General features: G+C 40.8%; 1 protein-coding gene across 2 annotated transcripts in view; it reads left to right on the top strand.

The window, feature by feature from the left end:
- Positions 1 to 12,687, top strand: part of MAP4K4 (mitogen-activated protein kinase kinase kinase kinase 4) — a 190,176-nt gene that overhangs the window by 174,593 nt on the left and 2,896 nt on the right. For both annotated transcript variants that reach the window (XM_015422706.1, XM_015422700.1), the window contains 7 exons: positions 345 to 462; positions 657 to 827; positions 1,823 to 1,966; positions 8,439 to 8,573; positions 10,225 to 10,325; positions 11,637 to 11,786; positions 12,000 to 12,159. In XM_015422706.1, the coding sequence (XP_015278192.1) occupies positions 345 to 462; positions 657 to 827; positions 1,823 to 1,966; positions 8,439 to 8,573; positions 10,225 to 10,325; positions 11,637 to 11,786; positions 12,000 to 12,159 (979 nt within the window). The remainder of the gene's footprint in view (positions 1 to 344; positions 463 to 656; positions 828 to 1,822; positions 1,967 to 8,438; positions 8,574 to 10,224; positions 10,326 to 11,636; positions 11,787 to 11,999; positions 12,160 to 12,687) is intronic.

Below are 12,687 nucleotides of genomic sequence, written 5' to 3'. Positions count from 1 at the left end.
TAGTTGGAAAATGAGAGAGAGAGAGAATATGGCAGAAGTAGCAGGAAGTATTCATTTACAAAAGTAGCTTATGCCTTCTTTAATGAACACTTATTGAAAATGGTTGTAAACCTCTAAATAGAAAGGGTAGATGCCGAACTATGCTTTCACAGCAGTTTATTGAAATCATGCTTATTGTAAGATGATGTGCATGTTCACTTATGTGAAAATTGCATTTGACAAAAAGGGATGCGAAAACTTCTATAAATGGTACTGACAAATAGCAACTTGACTTACTTTTGTTGGCTTTTAATCATAATTGCTGTTCATGATGATTATTAATTAATCTGATATTTACATTGCAGACTCAGTCCGCTAGTAATACACTGCAGAAACACAAATCTTCCTCCTCCTTTACACCTTTTATAGACCCCAGATTACTACAGATTTCTCCATCTAGTGGAACAACTGTGACTTCTGTTGGTAAGTAGTGTGGCTGGAGGTTAGCTGAATAAAAGGAATAGTAATTTAAGCCATCTGCTAAAAATGTCTATAAAAGTTTACTGTGTTTATTTAGTCTTTCCTTTTGTTTCTTATGAAAATAAAGGGGAAAGTCTTGCAATTGTCTGTACTCTTCAATATCTTAGATTACTGTGTTTCTCTCCCCTCCTTTACAGTAGGATTCTCTAGTGAAGCAATGAGATCAGAGGCAATAAGGCAAGATCCAACCAGAAAAGGATCTGTTGTTAATGTGAACCCTACCAATACACGGCCACAGAGTGACACCCCAGAGATTCGCAAATATAAAAAGAGATTCAATTCTGAGATCTTATGTGCTGCCTTATGGGGTATGGAATTCTATGTTTGTTCTTACTTCATTGCCATATTAGAGTTTCAGATAATGTCTAAAGTTATGGAAAATCTTTCAGGACATCAGATGTTATTACATAAAGTGTGCATATACAGTGTGTGCACCAAGGAAAAGGTGGCATGTTCGCAAGGTGTCCTGAAAGTAAATCTCTATGATCCCTTCACTTGATACATTTTTTCTTTTAGTGATCATTTTAATGAATATTCTTGGAATAAGATTTCAGTGAGAATGGTGCAGTTGGAGAAATGGCGAACTGCCAACACAGCATCTTTTGGGGGGGGGGATTTTGGGCTTGTTATAACAGCGTTCCATGCGCCTCGGCATTTAGTCATGCCAGCCACATGACCACGGAAATGTCTTCGGACAGTGCTGGCTACTCGGCTTGGAACCGGAGATGAGCACCGCCCCCTAGAGTCAGATTCAACTAACTTCCGAGCAAGGGAAACCTTTAACTTTACTTTTATTTTATCTTTGGTTTTAGCTGAAGATGTTTTAACTATTATTGTAAGCCACCTTGAACCAAGAAGGAAGGCAGGATATAACTTTTAATGAACAGACACAGAGAAATGATTTCTGCTTTAAGACCATTTCTGGGATGTTAGTGAATAATTCCTACAAGTGGGAACCTACAAGATTCACTGGGTGGATTCTTATCCTTTGCTTTGGAATTTTTCTGCAACACTGGGGCCTCCCCAGATCTATAGAAAAATGACTTCTGCTGTCTGTATCTGGACCCATCCTCTGGGATTTTCGGTCCACGCTGTGGCCAGGTACAGAATATGATGTTCCCAGTAAATTTACAAAATATATTTGCATAATAAATTTCACATGAATGGTTTCCTTTGGGATCAGCATGTGGGTTTTTGAAAGGCCTTCGACAGAGAACTGGAGCTGTCTCCAGAACTGGCAAGTCAAGAACTCATCTGCCTATTCAAATAAATCTAGGTACTGATTTTATTTTATTTATCGTAGGGGTGAATTTGTTAGTGGGAACAGAGAGTGGCCTAATGCTGCTGGACAGAAGTGGCCAAGGGAAGGTGTATCCATTAATAAATCGAAGGCGGTTCCAGCAAATGGATGTACTTGAAGGTCTGAATGTCTTGGTGACAATATCAGGTAAATATAATTTATTTTAAGAATAAAAAGAACGTTCCTGTCTTTGAATAGCAAAGCATTTGCCATAAACCTTTATGCTTTTATGTCGGCAGCTCCATTTCCCAGTTCTTGTCTATGTCACTAGTATGGTATATGGATTTAATGTCTTCATGCCCAAAAAGCCCATTTGACAGCCATTCAGGCAGGCAGAGTTATTCTTGCAACTCAGTGTGGCTGCTAACTAGATTTTAAAGACTCAGGAGTGGGTTGTGGCTTCCACTTTAAATTTTCTTTCATGGACAATTTCCTTCGACTTCTTTACTTCTTTTGTGAGAGGGGAATGATTTCCAAATATGCCTGAAAGACTCACTGCCTGGTGGGAAAGAATCTGATCTATCCCTCCTGTAGTGTCATATGAGATTTTTAAAAAATTGTTCTGCTATTTAAGATGATTGCAAATTACTGTGATCTATTCTACATGGAGCTGCCCTTGAAAAGTATTTGGAAACTTCAGTTGTTGCAGAGTGTTGCAGCCAGGCTGTTGACTGGAATGGGTTGTATGGACCATATGACTCCCATCTACACTGGCTCCCAATTTGCTTGCAGGCACAGTTCACAGTGCTGGTGTTAACCTACAAACTCCATACGGTTTAGGACCTGCCTGCTCCTTATGAACGTGCCTGACCACTATGGTCATATTTAGAGGCTCTGCTTTGGTTGCCCTCACCTTCTGAGATTCGGCAACCCAGGAGAGGACCTTCTCTGTCATGGCACCAAAATTCTGGAACTCTCTCCCCAGGGAAAGTCATGTGTCCCCTTCTGCTGCCATCTTCCACCAGTGGGTGAAGACTTTTTTGTTTCATTTGGCATTCTCTCAGTGATCTCTTCTTCCTGACGATTGTTCTAATTGTTGTTTTTATGCCTTTGTATGTATTTTAGCTTTGTTTTTAATTGTTTTAGTGATATGTGTTTTTGTATGTAGGGTGGTGGTGGTTTTAAATGGTACCATGGCTTGGCATTATATCTACTCTATGTGAAAACACATCCAAGGACACTCTGAAACTCTCTTTTAAATCTAGAACTATTCCTAGATTCAAAAAGCTAGGTTCAAAGCATCTAGGCTTCTGTATCAACTATGGTTAGAGTTGGTCAGACATAATGCCAAGCAGGGCTTTTTTCGTAGAAAAAGCCCAGCAGGAACTCATTAGCATAATAGGCCACACCCAGCACCAGAAACTCATTAGCATATTAGGCCGTGCCCCTGCCAGCACAGCTCATTAGCACATTAGGACGCACCCCCATGTTACCAGAAGTGTCGACATCCAGCCACACCCACCTTTTGCTTGTTATTCTGTTTACCTTGTTTGTTGTCAAAACCCAGGGCTTTTTTTGTAGCAGGAACTCCTTTGCATGTTAGGCCACACACCCCAATGTAGCCAATCCTAATGCATTTCTGCTGTTGGGTGTGGCCTATTATGCTAATGAGTTCCTGCTGGGCGTGGCCAACTTGGGAGCCAGCCGGAACTCCGTTCCTGTGCATTTCTGCCCAAAAATAGCCCTGATACCAAGGCATAGGAAATCTGCATGAGAGTGGGAAAGGGAGCATGTGACCCTACGGCATAACCTTCATTTCCCTAACCCTGTGTGGCTAGCTGGTGCTGATTATTACTGCCCCACAGTGACTTTTTGCATTTTATTAACTATTGCTTTTTAAATGTTGGTCCAAATTTTAAAATTTAGTCCAGCTTTTATGTCTCTGTTAACATAATCAGTATGATGTGTGTCATTTTGAGGAGTTACTGTCTTTTTATTATTATAAAAATTCTACACAGCATAATAAATTCATTGTGATTATATGATAACACAGTTCACAGTATCATGAAGACACTATACTTCCTTCTTTCATCTTGTAGTTAGAGGTCCTGCTGAGTATTAAATACAGGATTTGTAATATTCAACCAGTTTCTAACTGTAGCGTATGCACACTCAGCAGCTCGAGACTCTAGTGCCGTGTGACAGAGTGAGCTCCCATCTCTGGCCCCAGCTCCTGCTAACCTAGCAGTTCGAAAGCAAGAAATTGCAAGTAGATAAATAGGTACCACTTCAGTGGGAAGGTAACAGCGTTCTGTGCGCCTTGATGTTTAGTCATGCCAGTCACATGACCACAGAGAAGTCTGCGGACAGCGCTGGCTCTTCATCTTGGAAACAGAGATGAGCACTGCCCCCTAGAGTTGGATTCGACTGGTTTTCGAGCAAGGGAAACCTTTACCTTTTTTATGTAGATTGCAGCTAGGATTAATTAAGAGTTGCTCAAACTGGTATGTATTTCTCTTTAAATCAGTCTGACGTTACTGAGTGAGGAAATATTGAATACACCAGTTTGGTGTAGTGGTTAAGTGCGCAGACTCTAATCTGGGAGAACCAGGTTTGATTCCCCACTCCTCCACTTGCACCTGGCTGGATGACCTTGGGCAAGCCATAGTTCTGATAAGAGCTGTTCTTGAAAAAGAGCAGTTTCTGTCAAGAGCTCTCTCAGCCCCACCTACCTCACAGGGTGTCTGTTGTGGGGAGAGAAAGGGAAAGGAGGTTGTAAACCGCTCTGAGACACCTTGAGTATTGAAGGGCGGGGTATAAATCCAATCTCTTCTCTTCTTCTTCTTCTCCCTCTTGCTCCCTATTTGCATACTTAGGGGGCGGGGCTAGTAAAAATATAGATGTATATATTCTTCTGATTCATCTCATTTTGGGGGTATGTTTTAAACACAGTATTGAAATACAAACTGGTACCATTTAAACAGTGCTTTAAACAACTGGAAGAAGGTAATGAGAAACAGGTGCTGTATTTGATTCTAAAATGTTGGGATTAATAGCTTGGGGAATATGATTCAGTTAATCCCTTGCATGTGGAGATAGACGTGTGTGCATCTAAGCATATGACGAGGAGCTGTGTGTGTGTATGAGAGAGAGAATAAATATGGTTCAAGTTATGACACTGACATCGTTGTAACAAAAGATCTGTACATGAAAACAATGCTACGCAAGTCAGGTGGCGAAAATCTGTGGTTAAAACTTTTCTCTTTTTATTTGTTTATTGCGTAAGTAGAAGTCCAAGACTTCTTGCCCTGTTCAGTTGTTACAGTTGTGTATTGTTTCCTCTTTTGAAGCATGTTAAATTAACCCTTTAGTTGGGTAATCTGTTAGTAATCTGTTAGAGAAGCCAGTTTGGTGTAGTGTTTAAGAGTGGCAGGCTCTGATCTGGAGAATCAGGTTTGATTCCCCACTCTTCCACATGCAGCTGCTGGGTGACCTAGGGTCAGTCACAAGTTCTCTCAGCTGTTGTCTCAAGAGCAATTCTCAGTCAGAGCTCTTTCAACCCCACCTGCTTCACAGGGTGTCTGTTGTGAGGAAAGGAAGGGAAGGAGATTGTAAACTACTCTGAGACTCTGAGTGAAGGGTGGGTTATAAATCCAATCTCTTCTTCTCCTAAGAAGGGATACCTTAAATAGTTAGCAAAGGAGTGTCTTATCCAAAAAAACAATAATTTTGAAAGGCTTTTTTCCCTTTTAAAGACTCTCTTTGTAGTTCTTCTAATTATTTAGTACTCCTTTGGAAGCTAACCTTTGCATGCTAAAAGTAGTATCTTCTTTTGTGGACATACAGCTTTATTGTTTATATGTTAAACAGCTGATTTAACCTAGAAAATAATTAAAGCGTGGTTTTATTTAGAAGAATATTGAAGGTTAGGTCTGTGTAGCAGGAGTAGTGAAATTGCTATCATGATATACAATCCAGCCAAATCTCTGTTCCAGTCACTTCAAAAGGCAATATTTAAGCATATTCTTAACTCCCTCACTGAACTCAGTTGAGCATAAACGTATTTAACTTTAGGTGAAATTTGTCTAGTATTTTTTTGTTATGCAGATAATCTGGAAAGGCGGGATATAAATATAAACAACATTTAGTAAGGTTGCATCTTCTTTGCAAGGAGGGGGGAGTACAGAATAGCCTGCATTTTTGACCCCCATATAAAGGGCAGCATCACTTTTTGTAACACAGAGCTCCTGCAATGGAGGCAGGAACTCTGCAAAGAAGTGTGAAGGCTGCAGGTCAGTTAAAATGGCCAGAGGGAACAGGGGGTGGAAGAGGCTGAGGAGGAGCAGCAGCATCAGCCCAGCACCTCAGCCTCCAAGAGCCCAACCAGGAAGGATCCCCAGTGCTGGTCCTCAGTAGTGAGCTGGGAGGTTGGCGACATCAGGGAGGCCAGGCGTGCCCTGGTGGAGGAGTCAGCGGAAGTGATGGTGAAGGAGTACCTTGCCAAGCCCCCTGAGCCGGCTGAGTCCAATCCCCTGGAGTACTGGTCATGCAAGGCTGCCATCTGGCCTGACCTGTCCTGTGTGGCTATGAGTCTCCTTTCCTGCCCTACATCAGTGTCCAGAGTGAGTGGGTTTTCTCCCACCTGGGAGACATCTTCACACCCCCCCACTGCTCACGCCTGGTCCTGGTGGATAAACTGGCTTTCCTCAAGTCCCCCTGATGGGCTACCCCTCTCTGGACCTTGGGGGGTAAAGATCCAGTACCCCTGTAGTTCCTACTTCTTCACAATTTCTGTCTCCCCCCCCATCCATACATGCCTCTTCACCAGATCTGTCCCCCCAAGAATTGTCTCTTCCAGCCTCCCCCATCCACATTTGCCTCCTCATGACTTGTGTCCCACCAAGAATCATCGCTTCCACCATCCCCTTGGCCACCCCGTTGGGGAGGTGGGGCATCCCAGGGAGATCTGTGAGTTAGATGCCTCTAGCTTGCAGGGGGGACTAACAAAGGGCAGTTGCAGTCATTGAGTGAGGTCAAATGTACAACCATTAAATCAGAATGCAAGTTCATGTGATGCTCTGTATGGTATATGGGTAGGGTTGCCAAGTCCCCGTTGTATGTACAGCGGGGGGGGGGACTCCAGCCCCATTCCGGGAGGGAGCGCACACGTGCGCCGCAACCACATCACTCGGAAGTGATGCGGCCGCGCCGGGTACGCCAGGGATGGGGCTGCGGTCATCCGAGGGGAAAACATAGAGTTTTCCCTCAGATGACTGCGGCCCCGCCCACGGCGCACCCGGCGTGGTTGCATCACTTCCAGGTGACGTGCTGACACCGGGCACGTCACGTGCTTTGGGGGTGGGGTTCCCCCCGGGGCCCGATCCGGCAGCGGTGGGTAACGGGCCTCTGGGGTGGGGGTTTCCCCGCACCCCGGGGGGACTTGGCAAGCCTATATATGGGAACACTACTGACTCTGTGTGCTCCAATATTTTTTAGATCACAACTGTGTTTAGAAAAATTAGGGTATTTTCCCTGGACTCTGAAGAAAAGCCCAGTTCAATAGGTTCTGTTTTACTATCTCATCTGTAACTGAGGAAATACTGTGTAAGTTGCAAAAGCTTACAACCACCCACCCACAGGAATTGGTCTAAAAGTAGCATTCCAAAGCTGATCTGTCATTTCTTCTTCCCTGTGCTGAGTGTGAAAATAATAGTAACAAGGAATGGCCATGGAGAACAATGTGTTTATTTTTAGAAGCTTGTTTATTTTATTTATTTTGTTACTTTGCACCATGCTTCCATCATGGAATGTGAGGTTCCTAGGAGCTCTACCATCTACATACTACCCAAACCCAGATTTACTTTGATTCAGTAAGGCCTATCTTCCAACTGTTATCCTGGCACCATTTTCAGCTTCATGGTAATTTCTTAAAGACCTAGCCATTGTGTTGCAAAAGATAGAGTGATGAATATTTATCTGATAATTCTTCATTCTAGACACCCTGGCCTTCCTACTCTTTCTAACCAATATTAAGTATTACTACAAAATGAGTAACTTCCATACTCTAGTATCCATATTGTTTTTCCACGGATTATTGTGTTTTTAAAACTTTTGTAGTAGGCTGGGGTCTTCCTATAACCAGGTGACAATCACAATTGTGAAATTCAGAAGATAAATGGCAGCTGCCACTACTGCAGTTCTGCTAAATTTACCAAGGACTACTTTATGAAAGTGGGGGGAAAAGATTCTTCTCTGGCTGAATTGCAGAGGCTATTTTCATCAGCTTCCTCTTTTGCCAGTAGCTTCCTGTACGTCTGAAATGTCACTTCTGAGGGTCAAGAGACCTTCCAGAACAAGAGGCCGTGTGACAGAGGGAAGCTTTAACAAGGACTCAGCAAGAGTTGCCTCTTCTTGCACGGACATAATGTGCTCATAGTGCTTGGTAGGAAGGCTGTTCCTACCAAGTCATTTCTTCCATTTCTGGAGAGCCCCATCATCTGCAGTGACGTTTCAGAGGTATAGGAAAGCTGTTGAGGACAGGGAAAGTTGATGAAAACTTCATGTAAGTATAAAATCCATCCCAGTATGTAGCTTACACCTGAGCTACTAATTTGTAAAAGAAAAGTTTTGTCCCAACCATGTTCAGTTTTTTTTGGTAATTGGCCAACTTTGATTCTAGGCAAGAAAAACAAATTGAGAGTTTATTACTTGTCCTGGTTAAGAAACAAAATCCTTCACAATGACCCTGAAGTAGAAAAGAAACAAGGCTGGACAACTGTGGGTGATTTGGAAGGCTGTGTGCACTATAAAGTTGGTAAGTAATGCATCATGCTAACTGTGAACTCATCAGAAAGACAGCGTAATGAAAAGTTACAGTGTTCTGAGCGGCCTCTTAGATCTAGTTCCAAGTGCAGAGTTACATGCACAAAGTATGTTGCTGTTATGTGGATTGTTTTTCAATGATTCTGAACATGGCAGAGATTAATTGGATCAGAGCAATCATCTGAACTAAATTCTGATTTGTAGTTTCTTTATAAAATGTATACAAGCCTCTTGTCCTGTAGAGGAACATATAAACATCATCAGGAAGTCGTTTATTGCATCTGATGCTGGCTCCTTTTCAATGAAAAGACTTCCTCTTAACGTATAGACTAATTTTAGATGTAACTTAAAACTGTGTTTTTGATTATTAGGAGAGTTTATTTTGAATCCCCTCGCCCCCATTATTTCTTTCATGTCCTCTTGGCTATTTCTTATCATTACCAAATAGTCACTTAGGGTTATATTTTTCAGTATCATTCCCAGCTGGATTGATAGAGCAGCTTTTTAACTATATAGTAACAGCTATTTCAGAAGTCAGTGGAGTAATGCAAGAGAAATCCTTTAGAATTTGATGGCAGGAAAGGTAATATCTTGTACTAAACTCTATTTTAGTGAAATTATGAAATTTGCAACAGCCATTTGCCATGTAAACCGCTCGGAGCCTCCGGGATTGAGCGGTATAGAAATCGAAAGTTAAATAAATAAATAAAATAAAAACATGAAAATTCATATTGGGAATTAAATTAAGCATCTTGGCTGCTATTCTTAGCTATATGTGCTCACCCCCAGTCCTGTCTGTAATATGAGGTCAATGATATTGATGTACCCTACAGGTCTGTTTTATGAGTTATTGAGAAAAGGGTGAGTCACTTCATGTCCCAGGACTTAATTTATAAAGATTACGTCTTGAATGTTAATCTAAATTGTCCTATTAAAGAGCTCTTACATCTCTATAAATATACAGATGAATAAAACTAAAGTTTTGGAGAGAAAGAATATACTTTTTCAGTGATCCATGTATAAATTAAAGTGCCTTAGAAGAAACTTCCCTTCCTTTCTGTGAGAAAAGGAAATACGTTTGTTCTAAAATGTCACCTATGTATTTTATGAATTTGTGTTGAAAATAGCTTTCTAATTTATACATATTTTATTAATGAGTATGTTGTGAATTAGTCAACCCTAAATATTAGCGTTTAACAGTGCTAGATATGAGCTTTTACCATTCCTTTCATTGTATAGTTTCCATAAAGTTAAAGACAAATTAAATATCTAGGAAGCTTTTGGGTAGCTGTTGCTGGTGTAAGAATTGATATAAGTGTGGAAAATATCTGCCTCAGTGAATTAAAACTTGATTAAATAAAATATGGGCTTTGTGTGAAATAACTGAAATCTCTTATTGAAAGATGGAATTATCTCTAAAGTTCATTTTCTGAGAACACTAGTTAATAATCTGTTAGAATAGCTGTCATGTTTAATTCTGTTATTGAATCTTATGTGTTTTTAAAATATTCATGTAGTGATTATTTCTTCTGTTTTTATAGTTCCAGAGCAGTTTCAGTAAAGATCTTATTTTTTCCCCAATTGTAATTTGTTCTGGATCTCACAATATAAAATTCATACGCATTATCTTTTTAAAATTTCAGTAAAATATGAAAGAATCAAGTTCTTAGTAATTGCTTTGAAGTGTTCTGTGGAAGTCTATGCCTGGGCACCAAAGCCATACCACAAATTCATGGCATTTAAGGTAAGGATGTCTGTAAGAGAAGACGGTACCTGTCCACCAAGGTATTTAGGGGGTCAAAACGGAAGTGACAATGGGAGATCTCGAAATAGATTTCCTACTGGTTTTTAAAAGAGTCCTGATCCTGTTATCTCAGGCCCTCCCTATCCCCAAGGCTGCTATTCGCCCTACTTGAGAGAACTTTTTGCTGCCTGTATGTTACCCATGTAGGCAAATAGCAGCCATAGTCATCAGAATAAAGACTGGGATTGTGAAAATATTGCAGAGTTAAATATACATGCTGATATGCTGCTGTCCCAAACCAGATACAGCTTTCCTCCCCCTCCCAATCTCCCACTGTCCCATAAAGGTGACACCCTTTATTTGGACTTTTTCCAGGCATTAGTTTTCATGTTAAATATACAATAACAGGATTTTAGAAGATCAGAAACCAAGAGATAATAAAACTTCAGATCTTTCCTGGAGCTGGGTTTTTGCTCAGGTTGTCTGCTCATGTTCTCATTTGTTTAAAAAACTGGGGGAAAGGCAAAACACCAAAGTCAAGCTGTTCCTTGGGCCTTATGGTCTACTGCTCCAGGTTCCCGACTTTTTGCCTGTGATGCTGCAGCCCAGCAGTGACCTTTCAAACATAGTTAGCAATGGTACAACTTTCCTAGACTGCTAAGTAAGTTTAACACCTGAACAGTGATAGGAATTCATTGGGTTGAATCCTGTCTAAAATTTCCTTGCATAGAAGTCATTCTGTGCATGGAAGTATGGCTTTCCTGTCCTGCTGCAGCCTGAAATGCCCCATCCCCTGAAAAGCTGCTGTTGCAGGATAGGTGTCCCCCAGCAGCAGCATGAAGAGAAAGTTGGAGGGCTGCTGTGTTGTATTGGGAACACCTCCACCGCCAACACACATGGATCTTTTAGACAGACTGTGTATTTATCTTGCTTGTCCAACTGGGTCTCTTAGGTGGACAGATGTTATTGATAAGTAGCTGTTTTAGATTATGGTGATTCATTATTGAATTTTATAGGAAATCTGACATGAATTAAAGCTTGCATGTCACATTTTAGATTTCCTGAATAGCAAGATAAAATAATCACATTTTAAAAGGAAAGACTGCAGAATTATTACATGCTTTTGGTGGTTTAAGCCTCCTTCTAGTTCCTAGTATCTGTTACATTAAAAAAATTACCCTAATGGAAGAGCCAGAATACAGAAGGGTATGTCAGGATGACAGCATGAATGAGACCTGTCTCAATCCAGTCTGCTAAGTATATTCACGTTTTGTGTGGGGTTTTTTTATTTGTGTGTGTGTGTGTTTACAGTCATTTGGAGACTTGGGACATAAGCCATTATTAGTGGATCTTACTGTAGAAGAAGGCCAGAGACTGAAGGTGATCTATGGCTCCTGTGCTGGATTCCATGCAGTGGATGTAGACTCAGGATCCGTGTATGATATTTACCTCCCAACACATGTAAGCATCTAAAGTTCTAATCTGTAGGCCATGCTGTGTTATAAAGAGACATGTCCTTACATTCAGTTTACACTTGCAGAATTATTTACCTTTTCTTTTTGTTAAGGATCAGTTTTATAAAGCATTTGCAAAAAATACAGTAATATAAATAATTGGCCAAGAGAGCCTTCAGACATCTGCTCAGAGTTCATGGATATGTATATGTGTTCACAGATCCAGAGTAGTATCCAACCCCATGCAATCATTATTCTGCCAAACACTGATGGAATGGAGCTGCTAGTCTGCTATGAGGATGAAGGAGTATATGTTAATACATATGGAAGGATCACCAAAGATGTGGTTCTCCAGTGGGGAGAGATGCCTACATCAGTGGGTATGTATAGCTATAAGGTTCACAAATTGCTTTATTAGTAAAGTGATATAGAAATAAACAGATGGCTTTAAGCTGGTTAGTGGAGTGGTGAAGTAGTTGGTCACTTGCATGTAGTATGGGACAAACGTAGAAAAACAATTGATTTTATTGCTCGTTTCCAGAATCCTGTAGTCATTACTGTAAAACTGCACTTAATGTGTTTATATAGTGTGTTTTCCAAGTCCTTAAATGCTTCTCATATGTTAACATAACTTAAAAATCTCAAAAGTTCTTCTTTCTGGTATGCAAATATTACTGTATTGTCAGTGGCCGAGGTTAGATGAGGATAGCTTAGCTTGAATCCACTGAACCATATTTGTAGATGGAAGCATTTCCAACTGTAAAACTAAACTTTCTTGCATCCCCCCTTCCACTGTTTTGGATACAGTGGGAAGGGGGAGGTAATAACATCATCTCTGCAAGTGAGAATCCTTCCATCTATAAAAACACTTCAGGTAAAAACACTTCAGGCCATATACTAAGTGTGGC

The sequence above is a fragment of the Gekko japonicus genome, unplaced genomic scaffold (assembly GCF_001447785.1).
Source record: "Gekko japonicus isolate JY-2015 unplaced genomic scaffold, Gekko_japonicus_V1.1 scaffold1177, whole genome shotgun sequence".
In the NCBI taxonomy this organism is placed as follows: Eukaryota; Metazoa; Chordata; class Lepidosauria; order Squamata; family Gekkonidae; genus Gekko; species Gekko japonicus.
This window is presented reverse-complemented; position numbering and strand designations above follow the sequence as displayed.